We start from the raw sequence: 22,193 nt of genomic DNA, 5'->3' as shown, positions 1-22,193 counted from the left end.
CTCCTCCTGCAGGGGGCGACACTGCGTGCCCTGCTGCAGAAAATTGCTTCATTCTAACTCACGAAGCGGAAGGCGGACGTGCACTCTTGAGTTTCCGGTGCCCTTGTGTAGCGACTTGAACAGACGACCAGGATGTTCAGACATATACTCGTAAGATAACCTCTATATCTCGTTTATATATAGTTCATAACGTGTGTGTATGAAGCAGTGGTGTGGCATTGTGTTTCAAGAACCCCGCGGAGAGGAGGCGCTCAGCGGGAGGTCACTGAGCCTCTCCTGCGGATCGGGTCAGGGACCGGTTCTAGGGCTGATATCCGATATATGTGGAGGTTGAATAAGACGCTCCAGGAGCAGGTCATCGTGGGGTTTATCTTAGTCATGTGTGTCTGGTCCCCAGGCCTTCCAGCACGTGTCCCGGCGGACGGTGGCCAGCACTGCGCGCCGCCAGCTCGACAACAAGGTCCCACAGAACCAGAAGAAGTTCCAGGTGAGAACCCCGTAGATAGGGAGGGAGAGAGAACGGTGTGCTGCGTTCAGGACCACTCGGAACTCGGAAAAACACAACCTCCAAGCTGTTTATAATGACCAAGTGGGAATAAATTAAATGAACGCTCAACTCTGAATTCAAGGTCTGAAGCTTTCACTTCAGATCACCGACATGTATTATAACATTTATGGTGGACGTCTTATCGCATCATGTTTTGTGTAATCATGTAATAAGTGTTAAGGTCGTTTATATTTCGCTCTGATTTGATCTCCTATGTTGTTCATATGTTTCCAGAAGCGTCAATTGCTGCTGCGTGTTTTGTTTTTACGATCAGCAATGATCACAAGTAGCCGAACTTCGTAGAAACGATCGAGTTCCGAGTTGTCACGGCGCGGTGATTGACCCTGATGACGTAAGCGTCTGGTTGGTGGCGCAGGGCTGACGCAGTGATGACCTCAGTCAATTAAAAGTCGCCCTCCACTGTACGAGACACTGTACTCCACCGTCAACCCAGTAGCCTCTACTGCCCTTGTTTTGTTCTGGCGCTAAATGACCACGATGCACGATGTACAGTTGGCTGCTGCTGGCTATCTCTAAAGAAATGTCGTTGTGGTTGACCCCCCCCCCCCCACCCCCACCAGGAGGACAATGGCGTCCCCGTCCACCTGAAGGGAGGAACCGCCGATGCCCTCTTGTACAGGACCACCATGGTGCTGACTGTCATGGGTAGGTTGTCTCCTCCTCCGCCTGCGGGACCTCTGAGAGACCAGGTCACGTGTTTACGAATCCTACTGTGGCCACGCCAAGACCCGCCGGACTCGGTCTGCGATTGGCCGGGTTGCATGCAACTCAACTGGACGCTTTAGAACTGTACGGTTACGGTACCCTCGCTGTGAGCATCCGAGAGCGTCACAAAGGAGTTCTAACCCTAACGGCTAATATGAAGCCAGTAAAAGCGCGGTAGACTAATCCATAGACGGTAGAAACAAAGAGAGGGCTGACGTGTGTGACGGACCAATCAGAAATAGAGGCGGGCGTGTCTCTTCGGGCCGTAGAAGGATTCGTAAATTCGTGACCAGCAGGACTTTGTAGAACGTGGATCGTACATAATTCAGTTTGGGTTGGATCGGGCTGTACCTCATCTAAAGGGGTGTTGTTCTGCCACCAGGTGTGAGTGTGATTAGCCGTCACAAACCGTTTGATAATTTGCCTTTCCCTGTTTTTAAGTGACATCGCAAGTTGGGGGGGTGGCCAGCTAGATGTATGACGATAGATCAGCCCACCAGCCCACCCAGTGGACTGTAGCAAATGTTGCTTATCTATCATCATACATCTAGGTGGACACTCGCACCTGGTGGCATTATATCGCCCCTTTAACACACTCCCTTCATTTAAACAGGCCCTCAAAACACGCCTCTTTAGGATTGCCTTCACCACATTACCTCCTTCCCGTCCTCCTTTTTCTACTTGTATACCTTCTTATTAAAAGATTTTATGATGTGTTCACTCCGTAAAGCGTAGAATAAATCGAATTGTATTATTTGAACAGTTAAAACAGAGAAAATACTGTTTATTTCAGAGATGTAAGGCGTTCAACAGAGCTGGCTGTCGCCTTGAGGGGTTGACTCCCCCGTCATTGTGCGAATGTTGGGCCATATTCTACAGAACAGCGCTGTATAAATGCTGTCCATTTACCGTTTCCCGTTGTTTCCAGGCGCGGGCTACGTGGTGTACGAGCTGGTGAAGGCCGCATTCCCAAAGAAGAATTAGAAAGGACTCCTCAATGACCACCACTTAACACAACTTAACAAAACGACCAGATGCAGTTTTAATGTATAACTACGGGTTTGTCTCCCCGGGACCCTCTTTTATGTTCATGGGATCAATATTTATCTGTATCGCTTGGCTTCTAGCTGGGGAACAATAAAGAGATGCCTCATTAGAAAACCTTTGTCTGTCCATTTGAGTCTGGTGCACCACAGGTTTGGAATGTAAACCAACAGTGAAACGCTGGAGGAAGCCCTGACTACATCCGGGTCACCCACGTGATCCGCCAGCACTGGTGTGGGATACCCTGAAGGTACCAGTAGTTGTTTTGAAATGGGACAGGAAACCAGTTCTCGTCTTAAATGGCTAACCTGGTCATTTAAGACGACGTAGTTACTAGGCATGTCTACCAGTCCTTGTCTTGAAGGTCTTAACAACACAAAGATGTACCAGTCCTTGTCTTTAATAACAAACTGCACTTCTAGCAGTTCTTAAGTAACAAACTACAGCGTATTTTACCGGTGTTACTGTGGAATAATGAACAAGGCAAACACTTTCCAGTATGACGCTTAATGTGAACTTCCAGTGATTTGTTTCTTGACTATAGGACAACTCTTCAGATGTCTCTATGAGGAGATAAGTTCCCATGTGGTGGACTTCATCTAATATTTATCTATTACTCATCTCGATTTTGAATTGGGAAAGATCAAATTCACCATGTGACGTCTGCAGGTGAAGTATATTGGTATGGGAATGATTCACTTTAATTGGTTGTACTATGCAAGTGAATATGCATACGGATTACAAACAGATCCTCTGATCAAAGGCATTTCTGTGATTCTTCTACATTGAGGTACAATTTGCATTTATGGAGCCGCTCAAAAGGGATTATGATTCCAGCGCACAAATGTTAGTACGGTAATTGATTAACCTGCGACTGGACCTCGCCACTAGAGGGCGCTGTTTCCCTATAAATAACTCGGTTGAGTCTCAGGTAGACCTACTGCCTAAATTAATTGCACATGCTGAAACTGTTAGGCTACAGACGGAAGATATTTCATTAACCGATTTATAGATCTATTTGTTCCGAGTAACACGTATTTGAAAGACGCACTTGTCTGCTGGTTATTCCACTAAAACAATATTTGATTCCAGGGAGATTTAATCGCCCAGTTGGCAGCAGGCTTCTACCACTGGCTATTTCAATGATTTAAAACAACACATGGATACAAGTATTACTAATTTGATGGAATTAGTCGTATAAGTACCCTTTTAGTAACTTGGGAACGACACAAATCCACAAATCACTCACTGACTGGCTGATATGTCTATGCTCAGTGTATTGGCTGTGGCATACTTTCCATATAATCATAGTTAATAGTGTAACCATTTCCTAGCAGCAGACTCGATCCATCTGCTGTCTTCCCGAGGCAGCCTGGCCCCATCGTCTCCCGGTGGCTCCGAGACACACGGCAGCAACATCACCGCATCGGAATGCGCACAACTATGTAAAAGTTTCCGAAAGGCTCTCCCCGCACTTTGAGGAGTTTCACATCATTTGGCCCGCAGCTCGCATCGTGTCGTAAGAGCCGGGCTCAGCCCCCCGTATTAAGGAGCTCAGTGTGGTTGGTGCGTCCCACTTGCAAGCAGGATAGCGGACGTCCGGGAGCTCACCCAGCCTGGACCATCTAATCCTTCAGTCCTCAACGGGGAGACGGGATCTGACCAGAGGCTTTACGCTGGGCTTTTCCTTCATTTGTTTTAATTCTCAAAGCAAGTTTAAGAATATTCACGTTTCATCTGTAGGTCAGTCATGCATGTTTTCTAAATGTTAAGTTATTTTTCAACTTTTTCCTCTTTTTTAATTACGACCCGTTGGGGAATGTTTCGGTTACCAGGGAGGTCAATTGGAAATATTTTCTTCTTATAAAACAAATAACCGTTTTTTAGGACAACGAACCCAATAATCTTTGGCAGACACATGGCCGGTTCTGATGGAAACTTGTCCAAAGCTTCTTTTTTTTTTCGTTCTTGCGCGTAATTACGCACCCATCCAGAGTGCAGTTTTAGGTTCTTCTGGATATTGAGAGACACTTGGTGTTGATAATCCATCTGAAACCTAATATAGTGTTGATATTGAAATAATGTTTTTACGAGCGACTTAATCAGCTGAATCCTCCATAATGGAATAGAACGGGGACTGAGCGCATAGGCGCGTCTCCAATCCACGCTGTTCGTTGGAACACCGGCGTTTAATAAGTTAACGGGTTTTAACAGTGGTTTAAAAGATTCATACGCACTGAACTGTAATCGTACTGTATCCAGTTGGATTTGTAGTTAATGAGGTAACGGGTTTCCTGGATTAACCCCGTTGATTCAGTGGATGGAAACTCATTTTGCCCTCCGCTCTTTCCTATTTTCTTTAACAACGGTGTGTTAACGATGAGGCAGAAAGACTCGCTCCTGTGATGTTTTATAGGCCAGATCTCTCGGTTACTACGCGAATCCCGTTATTCCATCGACCGAGGCGCCTGACTGCCGGTTCCTCCCCAGGTAGATCGCTCTGAGCCGGCTTGAGGATGAGGCTCAGGCTGCTTTTGGCGGCTACCGCCGTGCTGGCGGCCCTGCTCGTCCCCGCGCGCTCCCAGGAAACAGGTAAAGCCACCCAGCGTGGTTCCCTCCCTTCACCATGATGACCCTCCACCTTTAATACGTTACCGTTGATGTATGGCCTCTTAGTCGGATTTAAACAAACTGATGTGACTGATGTGTGTATTTGATGTATTATGTATTAATATGACTTCTTCCCCATCTGATGGTTTAATCTACCTGACTCAACGTGATCTCTTATTTCATCCAAAGCAAAATTTTGATTAGTGTACCAAACGTGAGTTTCGGGTTCTGGGACGGAACATCTGTTGATGAGTTTTTTGGTTAACATGATGTCAGCCTAGTGGGTCTGGGACTGGGTGCATCTGGAACCAGGTGTATCTGGAACCAGGTGTATCTGGGCCCCAGGGTCCTAACCCAGAAGAAGCCACAGGGCAGGGCTCGTGCGTCATGCAGGTGCTCATGTCTGCCACTAGGAGGCGCCCTTGCTCTCCAGATGTCAGTAGACAGAGGACAAGACGTCAACCGTCTATAGACTTAATCAGCAAACTACATTATACTATAATTTTCTCTTTGGTTAAAATTACATTTATAATGAGGTTTCAACCCTTTTCCTCACTTTAAGATAACGATGTATTGAATTAATTAAAATAAAACATTCGGTGCCTCATGTCAAAGAGATAGCCTTTCTTTCTCATCACCTTTGACCTTTCACGTCAATGCGAGCGCATCGAGTTTGACTGAGCGCGTAGTCTGGACGTGTTGAGACCCGATGGTTTGCCAGCAGCAGAGACCACGTCACGTGACCCTCCCCGGTTCCACCGGCCAGTGACTTTAGACTAAAGTCTGATCTGAGAAGCGCTGTTAAAGCTGAAAAGTCAATCGTCTGTCTGCGTTTTCAAAATGCGTTGGGTTGCGAGTAAACGCCTATGTGTGCGTGTGCGGATTGGCCCCTGGTCCAGGGGTCTGAGCGCGCTTCACGCAAGCGCCTCTCCAAACTGCACGCGGCCGTTATAAAGAACGCGTGTTCCCGTGAGTGTCCTGTCCGTTAGTCTTTGGCTGTTTGAGACCCATTTGGAAAGAGAAGAGAACATCCGGTCCTTGAGTCCAGGTTGGTTGATCCTCGTCTGCTGTCCTGTCCCCCCCACCGTCCCTCGCCGTCCCCCCCACCCGCACCTGGTCAAGCTCTGCTGACGTCATCTGCGCGCAGGTGGTCCGAGGTCGCAGCTTTACAAAATATTTTACAATGTTATTCTTTTCTAACATCCCCTACATTACTTTACCATCAGAGTCTAGTCTACTAGAAGTGCATGGTTATCTGTAGGCGTACTTTAGGTATTGTGTCGACTTACTTAACGCATATTCTGTTGTAATAAATCTTTTTTAAACTTAGACTATCTGTATTAACAATAAAAAAATAATATAAGATATAATACATTCATTTACCTTCTCTTCTGAGACAATATCAGAGATGTGTGCTACACACCTACACAGGCCTATCTACACCAGATCAGCTGGTATGATTGTGCAGCTTTCTACACTAGAGACCCCTTTACACAGAGAAGAATATCATTTTAAAATATTTTATTAATTATATGGTCCACTGTGTACATGGAAACCTTAACCCCCCCCCTACCCGAAGTTGTTGAGCACAACTTTTCATGTACAAGTGCCTGTAATTGGAGGTCCAAACCCCTGGTCCTCGTGTGTTGTGTTGAAGTGTGTGTATCTCTGTCCATCGTGTGCGCCTCGTTCCTGACCGCCCTGTCGTCCGCTGGTTCTTAACCTATGGTCTGGTTCTTAACCTATGGTCTGGTTCTTAACCTACAGCGGTTCTTAAACTATTGCCTGGCGTCAATCCACATTGATTTGGGGACCAGCTCCAAAGTAGGAACCAGCCTGGCTCCTATTTTGACATAGTTTCAAGAACCGCTGATGTGGAGCGTTTGATAAAAAACACTTTTGGGAAAAGATGGCCACGACTCGGAGGCGCTGGCCCATCTTTTGTCAGGTTTGCGATGGATCGATAGAGGCCGTCCGGTCATCCATTGTATAACCGTTGCGACCGGGTGCTGCTTGTCAATCCAGGGTGTGGATTGGGGTCATGGACGCTGGAGCCTCAGTGGATCCATGGTGGTGGTCGGGGTGGCTCCCCCGAGCTCCCGATCCTCCGGCCAAAACAATGTTTCCCGAGCGGCTGGAGATTATTGTCTTATCTCTGTTGTTGTGTATCCCCCTCCAACGCCCCAGCCTTTGGGCCAGGCAGTGTTGTTTCTCACTCTCCGCTGTGTTGCTTGAGCTGCCGGTTGAGCGGCTCAAACGGACGTCATTTTTCCTCCAAAATGGCGTCCCCACTCTGTTTGTTCCTTGTTATGTTGTTGTGGTGCTGTTGTTGTTGTTGTTGTTTTGTGCCGACAGTAAGCTAGCTAGCTTCGTTCTCCTGAAGTGTTTACTGTTGGAGACCTCTTCTTCCTCTTCCTCCTCTCTCTCACCCCCTCATCTTCTCACATTGAATACACTCCGAGTGAATCTGAGTGGTGTGGTTAACTTGGTGGACGTGTTCTCTTCCAGTTGACCCCCCGTCGGAATTGAAGTTTAAGATTTTAAATGAGAACACGGTGCAGATGACGTGGGTGAGCCCATTCGCTTACATAGACGGCTACAGGATCCAGGTCACCTCCGACACAGGTGAGACCCCCCCCCTCACGGACCCCGACATTACAGAGTCGTTCATCATGAAACCCCTCCCTCACCGCCGACCGAGGCCACGCCTGGTCGTTATTCCCAAACTTCTGATAGAGACAGGATCATATACATATACATATATGATCCTGCCTCTATCAAAAGTCTGCCTGTATATATGATACAAATATAGAATGATCCCGGGCGATGGGGTATAATGACTAGCTTATCATCGTGCAACAGCGGGTTGCACGATGTGTTATAAATTTCAATCGATACCAAGATTAGTTAAGAAAAGTAAATGAGTTTACTTCTACATAACACGACATTGATACATGTCAGACTGTCTGACGTGTAACTCGTGTACCTCTAACCCCTCTGTTCACCCCCCCCCCCCTCCCAGAGGAACTAGATAAACAGTTAGAGCTGCCCGCCTCGGCCACTAAGACCTCCATCACGGAGCTGATCCCAGACGTGGACTACACCGTCATCATCTCCTCGTACGAGGGCGCCCGAGAGAGTCTTCCCCTCACCGGGCGTCTCACAAGTGAGTCCCCCTTCGGCCGGTCGTCTCCCGAACCCCCACACCCCCTTACACACTTATCGTATGTTGTACTTCCTGGCACTTAATGGATGCACTTATTGTATACCGTACGTCCTGGCACTTAACTTACACTTATTGTATGCCGTACGTCCTAGTTATCTCTGTTGTCTACGGGGAATGGGTTAACCTAGCGATTGTTAGTGCTTGGCACTTGGTCCTATGAACATCCTTACTTTACCAACAGACATATATGGTTGTTTCTCCTTCTTTTGACAAATGTACTAATTGTAAGTCGCTTTGGATGATATGGCTGTTAAATGTCCTAAGTGTAAATGTTAATGTAAATAGAGTGTTTTTGAAAACCAGGTGAAAAAAAAAAGACGCTCTGAAAAAAAAGACGCATTTCAGAAAAGAACAGGATGTGTGGGGGCGGGGCCAAAGGAAAGCGTAGGAGGGCTGTGATTGGCTCCTTCAGGGGTATCCTCATTACACTGTCGTTAGTTCTGGAAAAAGTTTAGCCCGCCCACTCCGTCTTGGGTGAGCCAATCACCAAGCTCCTCTTCTAAACCCTTCTGACCAATGAGCAGTCGGACGGGTTATGCAACGTGTTGGCGCGGTGGTTTTGTTAATAAACAGCCGTTTCACCGCGGCCTCCGGCCAGAGGCTCGGCGGCTCTGGCCGGCAACGACGTTACGTCAAACGTAATAAACAGACACTTCTGTTGATGACTTCATCGGGGGTAGCTGCCCGTTGCTAAGGAACCGCGTTGTTGTGGGTGACTTACACCCCATAATAGTAGCAGCTCCTAGTGGGTTCGTCTGAAGTCATGTGGATGAATTGCTGATTATACAACATTATATATAATAAGGATTTACATTAACGGGAAAGAGCTCCGATAGACAAGACGATGACGTCCGGGTAGTGAACCGGCGACTCTTTGGGTTACAGAACAGTCTCTCTCTGCTCCTCTCTCCCCAGTTCAGTCGAGTGGAGCCACTGGTGGACCCCCGAGGAAACCCAAGCCCAGCGCCGGCCCCAGTAAGTAACGCTGGCGTTCTGTTTCTCAGAGCTGTCGTTCCTCCCAACGTAGTCCAGAGTCCTCACGGTGCCGGGTTGGATCCATCCAGAGACCCTCTGGGTAGGCCGGCCAAGGGATAACACCAGAGAATCCATAGAAACGCTCTAGTGGGGGCTCTGGGTGGCTCCATCTGGATCACTTCCTGCCACGGAGGTCGAGGTTCTACTTCCTGCTTGTGCCAGCCCCAAGAGGGGTTTGCACATGCTCGGTGCGTGTGAGTTTGTGTGTATGTTTGTGTTGCTCTCTTTCTGTCTTTGTGGGCGTATGTGTGCGTGTGTGGTTGTGTGTGTGTGTGCCTGTGTGTCTATGTGCGGGTCTGCAAATGTGCGTGTGTGTGTGCATTTGTGCGTGTGTGTTTGCCTGCATGCTTGTGTGTGTGTGTGTGTGTGTGTGCCTGCATGCGTAGGCGTGTGTGTGTTTGCCTGCTTGTGTGTGCCTGCGTGCGTGTGTGTGTGTGTGCTTGCATGCGTGTGTGTATGTGTGTGTGTGTGTGTGGGATCTCCGCGGGGGGTCCATCCTTCTGGTCCCGGGCCCCCGGTCTGCGGAGCTGGGCGGAGCCGGCCCTGAAGCGCTCAGAGAATTGGAAACTATTACCGATGGTGATTTACTAGAGCAGAGTTATGTGCTGCTTTTTCCTTCGTGTCACGGCCCTGGAAAGTAGGACGGAAAAACCAAGTGCAGTCACGTGGTCGATAGAGAACAGAGTAGAGTACGGTTCTACTGCTCTGATACAAACAAAGAGTAGAGTACGATTCTACTGCTCTGATACATGAGGAACACACAGAGTAGAGTACGATTCTACTGCTCTGATACATGAGGAACACACAGAGTAGAGTACGATTCTACTGCTCTGATACAAACAAAGAGTAGAGTACAATTCTACTGCTCTGATACATGAGGAACACACAGAGTAGAGTACGATTCTACTGCTCTGATACATGAGGAACACACAGAGTAGAGTACGGTTCTACTGCTCTGATACAAACAAAGAGTAGAGTACGATTCTACTGCTCTGATACATGAGGAACACACAGAGTAGAGTACGATTCTACTGCTCTGATACATGAGGAACACACAGAGTAGAGTACGATTCTACTGCTCTGATACATGAGGAACACACAGAGTAGAGTACGATTCTACTGCTCTGATACAAACAAAGAGTAGAGTACGATTCTACTGCTCTGATACATGAGGAACACACAGAGTAGAGTACGATTCTACTGCTCTGATACATGAGGAACACACAGAGTAGAGTACGGTTCTACTGCTCTGATACAAACAAAGAGTAGAGTACGATTCCACTGCTCTGATACAAACAAAGAGTAGAGTACGATTCTACTGCTCTGATACATGAGGAACACACAGAGTAGAGTACGATTCTACTGCTCTGATACCAACAGAACAGAGAAGAGTAGGATTCTACTGCCCAAACACAATAAGGAACAGAACAGAGTAGGGTATGATTCTACTGCTGTAGACCATGAGCAACAGACCAACCCCATCAACAGATGAGGTCTACAGCAGGAGGGGAGACTAGAATGGCAGCCCGTACTCCAACGGCCGGGAGAAGCCTGTGGGCTCTAAGGGGTTGGGCGGTTTTCCGTCGGAACGGTACAGATGTCTCCCGTTCTAAGTGGAATTCCTCGGAGTGCCAGTGGGCCGGGGTCAGACTGGCGGCCCCCTGCTGTCCTTTGAGGCCGGAGAATGTGTAGGTGAGGCGAGGCCACGCCCAGGGGATGAACACCAGGCTTATAATAGGCTCATAATTCATTGCTAGACTGTCACTCAAACATGCGCCAGTCGCCTCACACTGGGCTTGTGGGGAGGTTGATTGTGTGCGGAACAAGAATGAGGAAATTGTGATAAGCAGAGAATCGCTGAGGCAGAAGAGAGCATCTCATAGAAACAGACGCTATAAGCTGCAGTCTTAATTCGACCAGTTGTTTTTCTTTGGACGGTTGAAACCGCAACCATGTTTTGGGGCGATGTTTAAAGGAATTTACAAATCAGTCAAGCTGTTCCCTAAGGTCCAGAGCGGCTCTCTAGGTCCCTGAGCGAGATGACCCCTCTGTCCCGCGTCCCCCCGGCCATACGTTCATCTCCACGCCCTCCGGACCCATTCGCTGGGTGGTTAGAGAGCAGAGATGCAGAGATTAAGTGACGACCCTCCCAGTCATTATCCTCCCGGTCATTATCCTCCCAGCTCGTTAGAGGGAACCCCCGCCCTTTAGCCTCGTTTAGTAAGTAGGGGGGGGGGGGGGGGGCTGGCATATCTGGCGCAACCCAAAACGGCCAGTAGTCTGCATGACTTCATCCATACTCACATCTTACCCTTTGTGTTTCTAAACCATAGCTTCACGCTGTCCCCCACAGCCTCCTCTTTCATCTGACACAAGTTAGAAGGGTTTAAGGGCATAAATAAGGGTCTGGATTTCTGTTTCTTCTTGGATCTGGTCCCCATTTCCATTCTCCTGTCTTCACTCCAAACCTTGATATATATATTTTTTTTTACCCAGAATGCTCAGTGAGCGCCGTGGCCGACGTGGTGTTCGTGGTGGATGGCTCGGAGAGCGTGGGCCAGGAGAACTTCAAACACCTCCACAGCGTCATGGCAACGGTGGCCGGGGCGTTCGAGATTGGCGCCGACAAGACCCGTGTGGCCGTGGTCCAGTACGGCGACGAGGTGGGACCCCAGTTCCCCCTGAGGCAGCACCTGAGCCGCGGGGAGCTCGTCAGGGCCATCAACTCGATGCCCTTCAAGGGCGGGAAAGCCATGACAGGTAATAGCGCCCCCTAGGGCCCGGGAGGGGGAGGGTACTGCGGTCAGGACACTGAATATGTGGATGGACAGTGAGTAGGCTCCACTTTTGCTCTCTGGACTTGAAATGTACTTATACAAACAAACCCGTTTCTTAAACAAAAAGAGTTATGTTTAAGAATAAGGGAGCAGAATAATCACTAAGACCTGTTTAGTGATTATCGTAGACGCATGCATCAACATCTCATCCACTCTCCTCCAAGTCCTCCGATCAGTGGAGAACCGGTTCTCCGCTCCGTGGAGAGCCGGGTTCCGCGGCGGTGGAGTTCCTCAGGGTAACGCCCGCTCCCCTCTGTGCAGGCGCGGCGCTGGACTACGTCCTGGAGCACAGCTTCAGCGAGGCGGGCGGCGCCAGGCCCGGGTTCCCCAAGGTGGCGGTGGTCATCGGCGCGTCCAAGTCCCAGGACTCGGTGGAGGTCCAGGCCAGGCGGCTGCGCGGCGCAGGGGTGGAGGTCTTCGTCCTGGGTGAGCTCCGTCACCAGGCCCGTCCCAAGAAACGATTGCTTGTATTTTGATAAGCCCGGATCACAGACACCCTCTCCTGGGCTCGTCCGTTACACTTGGGGTGAGGTAGGGGTCTGCAGAATATGGGATTCTTTTTTGAATATGGGGGTGTTCAGGGTCTCCCCCCTTCAGAGGGATGAGGGGGAGCCGGGGGTCGGTAGAATACGGGATTCTACAGACCCCCCCCCCCTCCCCCTCAGCCCTCTGAAGGGGGGAGACCCTGAACACCCCCAGCCCCGAGGAGCGATCATTGAGGCGGAACTTAACTATCTACTAAAGTACTTCTTTATATGAGCTACCGGGGACCTTATGTAGGCCGGCTGCCAGCCGAGCGGTCGTGAAAACTTGTTTGTTTCGGGTAAAGTGCAACAGAACGGCACTCGGCGGCCCATAATAAAACGCACCTAAGTGGAACCATATTGAATCAGTCCGCTGGAAACATCACTTTAGTCCTGCTTTATTCGTCTCCAGTGGCACCGAAAGTGTACCCAGTAGTTAACGCCTCAGTGGCCGCACCGCCGCTGAACTCCAGCCCAAGAAACACAAGCTGTAGGTTCACACCTTCCACACAGCTGGTACCTTCTAACTCCGCCGACGTGGAAAACCCTCCGTTTTTGCGATCGTCTGGGGCCAGAGAAAACTCCCATCCCCGCTCTGCCTTGACACCTCCCAACACCTCCAGGGCTCCGGGTGGGTAGGGGCCATCACTGCCTAGGGGCTCTGGGTGTCTCGGGGGCCTGGGTGGCTCGGGGCCATCACTGCCTAGGGGCTCTGGGTGTCTCGGGGGCTCTGGGTGTCTCGGGGGCCCTGGGTGTCTCGGGGGCCCTGGGTGTCTCGGGGGCCCTGGGTGTCTCGGGGGCCCTGGGTGTCTCGGGGGCCTGGGTGTCTCGGGGGCCCTGGGTGTCTCGGGGGCTCTGGGTGTCTCGGGGGCCCTGGGTGTCTCGGGGGCCCTGGGTGTCTCGGGGGCCCTGGGTGTCTCGGGGGCTCTGGGTGTCTCGGGGGCCCTGGGTGTCTCGGGGGCCCTGGGTGTCTCGGGGGCCCTGGGTGTCTCGGGGGCCCTGGGTGTCTCGGGGGCCCTGGGTGTCTCGGGGGCCCTGGGTGTCTCGGGGGCCCTGGGTGTCTCGGGGGCCCTGGGTGTCTCGGGGGCCCTGGGTGTCTCGGGGGCCCTGGGTGTCTCGGGGGCCCTGGGTGTCTCGGGGGCCCTGGGGGCCTGGGTGGCTCGGGGCCGTCGCTGTCCCGCGCTGCCCCAGCACATGTCCTCCTGGGCGGGGCGGGGGCAGATCTGGAAGTGGGTTGCCTTCCTTGTTCCTATTAGATGGGACTTCAAGGCGTACGTCGTACTAAGATGTTTTTTTTGATCTGTTTTCTCTTCCAGGGATCAAAGAGGCAGACGCGGCGGAGATGACGCTAATGGCTTCCACCCCGCACAGCACCCACGTCTACTCCGTGCTCGACTTTGAGCAGATCAAGAGGGTCCACAAAGCGCTCGTTACCCAAGTGTGCGCCGGCGTGGACGACCAGCTCAGCTCCCTCGTCAGCGGCGAGGAAGGTAAGAGAAGGGAGCGCGCTCGGATACATCTGCTTCAGCTTTGCGTGACGGGCTTTAGAAAAAACAAACATGCCTCCAGTTCAAACCCTGATCCGGCTGAGCCTGAGTCATACCTATCGTCGTCTGGCGTGTAGTCTGCTGTCGTTGCTACGTCTGGTGGCCTCGCCGCTCTCCATGTGCGGTCCTGTTTTTCCATGTGTCTTTATTCCTTTATTCCATCCACAACATACTGTCCGTATGTCCCCCCCCCCCCCCCCCCCCCCACACACACATCATAACATCTCCTGAGCCCCCCGTCCTTGGCAGCGCGGTGTCTGACTCCTGGTTCTTTCCTAGTGGTGGAACCGGCCAACAACCTTCAGGTGCTGGAGTTCGCCTCCAAGTCCATGCGCCTGACGTGGGACCCGTCCTTCGGAGACGTGTCCGGGTACAAGATCCAGGTGGTCCCCATGATGTCCGGGCCCAAGCGCCAGGAGCTGTACGTGGGCCACGCCCAGACCTCCCTACTGGTCCGCGACCTGGCCCCCGACACCGCGTACCAGATCAGCTTGTTCGCCCTCAACGGCCTCACGCCCAGCGAGGCCGTCACCGTCATGGGCAAGACCGAGTCCGTCCAGGTGTCCTTAGGTACGTACGAAGACCCCTGGTCCCTTTAGGGAGCGTCATTCAAAACAAACGTAAACCCCTTATTGGCCGTCAAGTAAAACTCCTCTTCCCCCTTAGTGACCTTCGTTTAAGACTTTCCCCTTGGTTACCATCATTTAAAACTCCTCTTTAGGGACCTTCACTTATCAGGACAACTTTGTCCAATCGTTACTCTATGGCTAAATCTGACTAAAGTATGTAATATAGGTCTCGCTGTATCTCCTAACGAATCCCCGTTCATACTCCCCATCATGCATCACCGTGTCCTACGGTGGACACGGTAAGGGTTAGGGTTAGGGTGATACATGATGGGGAGTATATAACCCTAACCCCACTAACGCCGGGGAGCTGGTACAATCCGTTGACGTGCGGTTTGCCCCCCCTGCGGCGCAGAGTGCTCCCTGGGCGTGGACGTGCAGGCGGACGTGGTCCTGTTGGTGGACGGCTCCTACAGCATCGGCCTGGCCAACTTCGCCAAGGTGCGCGCCTTCCTGGAGGTGCTGGTGAAGAGCTTCGACATCGGCCCCGGCAAGGTGCAGATCAGCCTGGTGCAGTACAGCCGCGACCCGCACACCGAGTTCCACCTCAACACGCACCACGACCTGGACCGGGTCGTGGCCGCCGTGCGCAGCTTCCCCTACCGCGGCGGCTCCACCAACACGGGCCGCGCCATGACCTACGTCCGGGAGAAGATCTTCCTGCCGACCCGCGGCGCCAGGGCCAGCGTGCCGAGGATCGCTATCCTCATCACGGACGGGAAGTCCTCGGACGCCTTCAAGGAGCCGGCCACGCGGCTCCGGAGCGCCGACGTGGAGATCTTCGCGGTGGGCGTGAAGGAGGCGGTGCGGTCGGAGCTGGTGGCCATCGCCAACACGCCGGCCGACACGCACGTGTACACGGTGGACGACTTCGACGCCTTCCAGAGGATCTCCAAGGAGCTCACGCAGTCCATCTGCCTGCGCATCGAGCAGGAGCTGCGCAACATCCAGAAGAGAAGTGAGTCCTGCCGTCCGTTGTTGCTGCGACGCTCGGGCTCTTCAAAGTAAAAGCCCTCCCTGGTGTTTCTATGAGCTGATGATGGATATGTAATGTTTTATGGCTGGTGTAATCACATGACAGGGCTTTAACTTCACTTAACTTCTATAACTTGAAGTTATGGTAAGCAGCTTTGATTAACAAGCCAGAGTTAGCGGGATTTGAAACTAGCTTTAGCGACAGGTCTGTCTTGCCTTGTCGAAGACTCCGGTCATACATAATGAGTGCATGGGCAGAGAGCAGGCGGGTAGGTAGGGAGACAGACAGGTTGGCCAGTCAACCGTTTAATACGGGCCGAATCAAGGGATTGAATGGATCTTTCTTTTCTTTGTAAGAGCATTTGATTATTTGAGCGTAACCTCGACACCAATGGCCTGAAATTAGAATGACTAGATCTGACATATCAGGTGATGGCCTTATTTATAGTTGAATAATTCAGACAACCTCTTATCATTGATTGCTGTTCAATGACGGACTGCAATGTATTTGAGGTCATGTTCCATTGAATAGTTCCCTAAAAGAGGCTGATGACCAGTCAACCCCCCGAGATAAACTGGTCCCAGAGCTCTCAGCCAGCCCTTCCCAGTGAGCGAGAACGGGGAGTGGTACATGTGTTCAAAGTTACGTTTGTGTCGCTTCATCTTAACGCTCGACTCGAAGCCTTTCCTCGTTCCTTTCCTTGGTTCTTCTTCGTGTGTCGTCCATGTGTTCCACATGTGTCCTGTGATCTCCGCGGGCCAGACGGAGGACTGCCTGTGGAAACAAACCTCAAACCGGGTCAAACACCGGCTCCACTGGCTGCTGCTTGTTTTAAACTAGCCCAGAGCCCCGGGTGGGCGCGGTTAAACATACCGTGGAGTTCATTTGGTTCCCACAGATCCTAGATTGGTCCGCAGAACCATTTTGGTCACCTTTTTTCAGTTGGGTTCCAGAGAATTCAGTTGGGTCCCATAAATATCAGTTGTTAGCTGGATTATTTTATCCTATACTATAATATAGGATTATATAATACTCTGAGATTATTACATTTTGGGTGGAGGACATCTTCTGAGGCTCTCACACCCACCCGACCCAGCGTTCCCATTGGTCCCCAGGTCGAGGGACCTCCGTTCCAGACCCTCGCCACTCCCTGTCAATCTCAGCCAAACCCTGCCCTTCCCGAGACTTATGACATCACTCTCGGGACACAATAAATGCGGTCTCCAAGAAAGCGGAGATCTGAGAAAAATGGTGTTCCATTCTTCTCCCCCTTTTTCCATCGCCGTTGGCCCGGCCGTCGTGAGAAAGAGCCCTCGTTTTCCACTAGAGCCTCGTTAGAACACTTAGCACCTAGACCCAGCTCTGTGATCATTGGACGATACCGTCCCCGTCCGGCTGCTCTGAAACGTTTGGACGTCCAACGTCTGGAACGTCTGGACGTGTCGGCGAGGAGCCTCATGAAGCGTCCATGCGGGGCTTGGATCCAATTAAATAAAACGGCTTTGAAACGTTGTCAAACCGTTGGATTTAAAACAGCAAAGTACTCAGTTTAAACGAGTACCACTTTCTCGTTGGGCTCGCAAAATGTTTTAAGGACCCCACTTTTGACCTGGGCCTGTTCCAGATTAAATCATATACTATTATATAATACGATATCTCTTATCTCTCCAAAAGGGACTGTGATGGCTCTTCAGTCAGTCCTAATTACAACACTGTCACCACACGATGTCGGTCAAAACACGGCGTATTCCTGGAGACGCTTCCAGTGGTTGGCGTCGTGGGTTTCTGTCTAGAGTCTGGGATCTTCTAGTGTTCCCTCTTGGATCCAGTAGAAGCATTGAGTGGAACCACACAGGAAACTCCAGACACTGGGATCACTGCACCTCAGCTGCCTGATAGGAGACTCAGGGCTTCTGTGTTGTCAGGACACCATCCACCTCCAACCAGAGCGCAACAACCTCCACCTCCTTTCTTCTCCACCTCCTCCCCTCTCCTCCAGAGTAACCTCCTCCTCCTCCCATTCTCCTCCACCTCCTCCCCTCTCCTCTTAGTATACTCCACCTCCCCCCCTCTCCTGCAGAGTAACCTCCACCTCCCCCCCTCTCCTTCTCCACCTCCCCTCTCCTCCTTGCTAACCTCCACCTCCTCCCTCTCCTCCACCTCCACCCCTCTGCTCTCCTTCTAGTCCTCCTCCACCACCCCTCTCCTCCCTCTCCTCCCCTCTCCTCTTAGTAACCTCCTCCTCCCCTCTCCTCCACCTCCTCCCCTCTCCTCCACCTCCTCCCCTCTCCTCCCTCTCCTCCCCTCTCCTCCACCTCCTCCCCCTCTCCCTCTCCACCCCTCTCCTCTTAGTAACCTCCCCTCCCCCCCCCCCTCCAGAGCTGCTGCCGCCCCGGTCCCTCTCCTCCACCTCCTCCACCTCCTCCCCTCTCCTCCCCCTCTCCCTCTCCTCCCCTCTCCTCTTAGTAACCTCTCCTCCCCCTCCCCTCTCCTCCACCTCCTCTCCTCTCCTCCAGCTCCTCCCCTCTCCTCCCCCTCTCCTCCACCTCCTCTCCTCTCCTCTCCTCCACCTCCTCCCCTCTCCTCTCCTCCACCTCCTCTCCTCCACCTCCTCCACCTCCTCCCCTCTCCTCCCCCTCTCCCTCTCCTCCCCTCTCCTCTTAGTAACCTCTCCTCCCCCTCCCCTCTCCTCCACCTCCTCCCCTCTCCTCCCCTCTCCTCCACCTCCTCCCCTCTCCTCCCTCTCCTCCACCTCCTCCACCTCCTCCCCCTCTCCCTCTCCACCCCTCTCCTCTTAGTAACCTCTCCTCCCTCCCCCCCTCCAGAGCTGCTGCCCCCCCGGTCCCTCTCATTCTCCGAGGTGGGCTCCAGGAGCTTCCGGGCCTCGTGGGCCACGGACACGCCCAGCGTCCAGTCCTACCTGGTCCAGTTCCGGCCCGCCGACGACACCGACGGCCACTTCGTGTCGGTGTCCGTCCCGGGGGACACCCGGACCAGCCTGCTCCCACACCTCAGCCCCGCCACCCGCTACGAGGTCCACGTCCTGGCGCAGTACGACCAGGGCGACAGCTTCCCCGTGTCGGAGTACGAGACCACACTGGAAGGTCAGTGGGACGCCCGAGAACCTGCTTCACCGGCCCCATGGTCTCCGTCACCGCCAGGGGTCCACGACCTCTCGGAGTCGTGTCGAACGCTAGAAGTTACTGGATCTCGTTAGATGAACCGAGCTGCCCTGACGGAGCTCAAAGAATCAGGGGACTCTCATTCCACCGCTCATCCTGATTCTAATAGGAAGCAGAACTCCATCGTAATACTGCTCCATAATTCACCCCTTATTCCTACATCCTGCTCCCTAATTCATTCCCGCTCCCTAATTCATCCCCAACTCCTAATCCCTGCTCCCTTATTCCTAACTCCTGCTACATAATTCCTTCCTAATGAATGTCCTGCTCCCTAACGCTGCTTCCTCCTTCCTTTCTCCTCCCTCCTCCTCCTCCTCCTCCTCCTCCTCCTCCTTCTCCCTCGTGTCCCAGAACAAGGACCGGTCCGTGGGCTGCGGGTCTCCGAGGAGACAACGGACAGCTTCCGGGTGTCATGGTTACCGGCGCCGGGCGCCGTGCTCCGCTACCGGCTGTCCTACGAGCCGACACGGGGGGACAACGCCCGCCTGGAGACCACCGTACCCAGGGGGGGCGAGACCACCAGCGTGCTGCAGCGCCTGCTGCCCCGGACCACCTACCGCGTGACGGTGACCCCCGAGTACGCGGCCGGGGACGGGCCGGAGGGGCAGACCCAGGGGACCACCAAGGAGGGTGAGGACCCCCCGCTGAGTCGCTGTGCACGAATGAATCCACCGTCAGTGGAGCGGCGCTGGGGGGGGGGGGGCCGTCTGAACCTGTCTCTTTAAAGAGGCAGCGATTTACATCCTCAATGCCAGACTGAGTCTTGATAGAGTTCTACTCCTGACTCAGTCCTGAATGAATCGTAGTCCTGACTGAGTCCTGACTGAGTCCTGACTGAGTCCTGACTGAGTCTTTACTGACTGAGTCTTTACTGACTGAGTCCTGACTGAGTCCTGACTGAGTCCTGACTGAGTCCTGACTAAGTCTTTACTGACTGAGTCCTGACTGAGTCCTGACTGAGTCTTTACTGACTGAGTCCTGACTAAGTCTTTACTGACTGAGTCCTGACTGAAGCTCAGTACTTCAGCCTGTCAGGAAGACACTCCTGATCCAAGCCATGGATTTTCCTGGATTATCTTTAAGAATAACATTTTCTTGTTATTAATATATTTCCCTGCTCGAGCAGAGGAACGTATCCTCTGCGGTCCTTTGATCCGCCACGCAGCTGCCTGTCAGATGAGACCGGCTTTTCCTTTTTTTTTTTCCCTGACAATGTTGTTTCCATCCTAATGTTTACTGTGCCATGACGCCACCACTAAGGTATGTATAGCTGCCACACCGCAGGGTGCGCAGGTCTTTAGCTCGCAGGCTTTCCACGCCGCCTCCCCGCTGCCACCGCAGAGCGGCGGTAATATTAGCTACTGGGAATTATTTGGCTTGGCCGCATTCACGTCTGAGTTTACTAAGACGTCTACTGCTCATACTTTGAAGGGGGAAAGAAAGAGCATGTTTCCAACCGAAGCCCATTCAACGGTCTGCCTGTCAGCGTTGAGGTCGGGGAGGTCTTCTGAATTTCATTAAGAAAAATGGAACAGCGCTGATTTCATGCGGTGGGACTGCTGGTTCAGCAGGATCCACCAGAGCTATCGAGAACGATCTAGAACCTCAGTGGTTTTCTCAAAGGCTCCTGGGAAAGGGAACGGAGTCCGACCTGATAATGCCTCTCCTTCCATTCATCACACTTGACTTGTCACTTAGCAGGCTAAGATTAGGCTAAGATAAGGCTTCATCAGTCCCAGGTGGGGAACCTGGTGCTTTGAGTAGGAACTGAGACCGCCCCAAACAGTGTCCTCACCGCGTCACAGCCAATCAGAAAAAGCAGTAACATAAAATGTTTTACCAGAGGTGGTTGTTTTTTTTTGAGTTGAGCTACTTCAATCCTTCCCCTCAAGGGGCAGAAATATATATATATATATATATATATATAGTTCTGTTGCACCTAAAGGGACAACCGTCCACGTTGTTTTCAGTCAGAAACGCAATCTCCTGTCAGTCACTTTGAGTGACATCACCGGGGACACAACATCATACTCATCCCCCCCTCCCCGCTCTGCCCCCCCCCCCCCCCCAGCCAGAGGCTCCCCCCGGGACCTGCGGGTGTCCGACGAGACCGCGACCACCATGAGGCTGGGCTGGGCCCCGGCGCCGGGGAGCGTGGCCCAGTACCGGGTGTCCTTCCGGCCGCTGGCGGGGGGCCCCCGCAAGGAGGTGTCGGTGAAGGGCGAGAACACGGGCCTGGTCCTCAAGAACCTGCAGCCCGGGACGCAGTACGAGCTGTCGGTCCGAGCCCGCTACCGCGCGGGCCTGGGAGACCCCCTGGAGGGCAGCGGGACCACCCTGCCAGGTAGGCGGGGTCTGGGTCTGGATGAGGGGGGCTGAGGAGACCAGTGCGTTCATCCTCACACCGTGTTTCACCCCTCAGTGACCTCACACCAGAGAGTGACCTTTACTCAACCATGACGTCGTTCACTAAAGCAAACCCAAGATAGTGTTCTGAGGACCTGCTGGTCGGCTCGCAGTAGTTGGCCGTCGCTGATGCGGAGGTGTGCTCACTTTGTTTAAAATGACCGACGTAGACTCCTGCCGATACCGTACATGAGCTCCAGCCTTCCCTACATAGAGCCCCACCCCCTTCCCTGGCCCCATCCCTCCCTCACACCAGATGAAACCAGATATAACCTGACGCCTGGGCTCTCAGTGTTTATTGACCAATGTTAAACCATCACAGTGCTTTATCAGGGCTGCATACCAAAGCTGATGTTTAATGTTACTCGGTGGTTGAAGTGAGTTTATGTACCGTGTTATATCGTCTGGAACAGACCCAAGCTGGAAGCAGAGTCCTCGTGTCAGAGGGCCGTAAATATTACATTAGGTTGTTTAAAAAGCCAACCGTTTCTTTGGAGGATTTTTTAGAGGGATAGCAACGGTTAGCGGCTAAAGAGGCAGATTAGGGAGACGGAGAGGGAGGGGTCCAGACATAAAGAGCGAGTGAGATGAAGGTGAGCAGGCGGAGAGAGATAAGATTGAGGGGGAGAGTGTGTGTTTAGAGAGGGAGACGGAGAGAGTGTGTTTGGGAAGCGGAGGGAGAGTAGGGTTTCAACAGAGCTCAAGAGTGGTGAGAGCGATTGTGTTCTAGACTCGGGGTCAAACTGTTTCACCCCCTGACTCTTGGTAGAGAGCCTCTCCTCCCAGACATTTATTTAGGAAATATTTGTTTGTCATATTTGTGGAAATTGAAACAAAAATCTGGTGTCTGTTGCTGTCGACTGTCTGTACCATTCCTGGATGGCCTACATGTGTCTGTCTACCTACC

The 22,193-nt window shown here is 52.3% G+C and overlaps 2 protein-coding genes across 2 annotated transcripts in view; both read left to right on the top strand.

Moving 5' to 3' along the window:
* The first annotated feature begins 5 nt into the window (after positions 1-5).
* Positions 6-2,434, top strand: LOC132449390 (cytochrome c oxidase subunit 7A2, mitochondrial). The gene is made up of 4 exons (XM_060041000.1): positions 6-150; positions 398-487; positions 1,129-1,213; positions 2,202-2,434. The coding sequence occupies exons 1-4, from the start codon at positions 133-135 to the stop codon at positions 2,255-2,257; spliced, it is 249 nt and encodes an 82-aa protein (XP_059896983.1). The 5' UTR covers positions 6-132; the 3' UTR covers positions 2,258-2,434.
* Positions 2,435-3,801: 1,367 nt separating this feature from the next.
* The window catches only part of col12a1b (collagen, type XII, alpha 1b), a 103,500-nt gene continuing 85,108 nt past the window's right edge, over positions 3,802-22,193 (top strand). The window contains 13 exon segments of the mRNA XM_060042375.1: positions 3,802-4,060; positions 4,808-4,909; positions 7,436-7,552; positions 7,950-8,093; positions 9,069-9,128; positions 11,685-11,948; positions 12,287-12,451; positions 13,866-14,039; positions 14,376-14,666; positions 15,078-15,680; positions 18,524-18,802; positions 19,232-19,510; positions 20,952-21,224. Coding sequence (XP_059898358.1) covers positions 4,834-4,909; positions 7,436-7,552; positions 7,950-8,093; positions 9,069-9,128; positions 11,685-11,948; positions 12,287-12,451; positions 13,866-14,039; positions 14,376-14,666; positions 15,078-15,680; positions 18,524-18,802; positions 19,232-19,510; positions 20,952-21,224 — 2,725 coding nt within the window. The 5' untranslated portion in view covers positions 3,802-4,060; positions 4,808-4,833.

The sequence above is a fragment of the Gadus macrocephalus genome, chromosome 21 (genome assembly GCF_031168955.1).
Source record: "Gadus macrocephalus chromosome 21, ASM3116895v1".
Lineage (NCBI taxonomy): Eukaryota > Metazoa > Chordata > Actinopteri > Gadiformes > Gadidae > Gadus > Gadus macrocephalus.
Note: the sequence above shows the minus strand (reverse complement) of the source record. Positions and strands in the feature narration are given on the sequence as shown.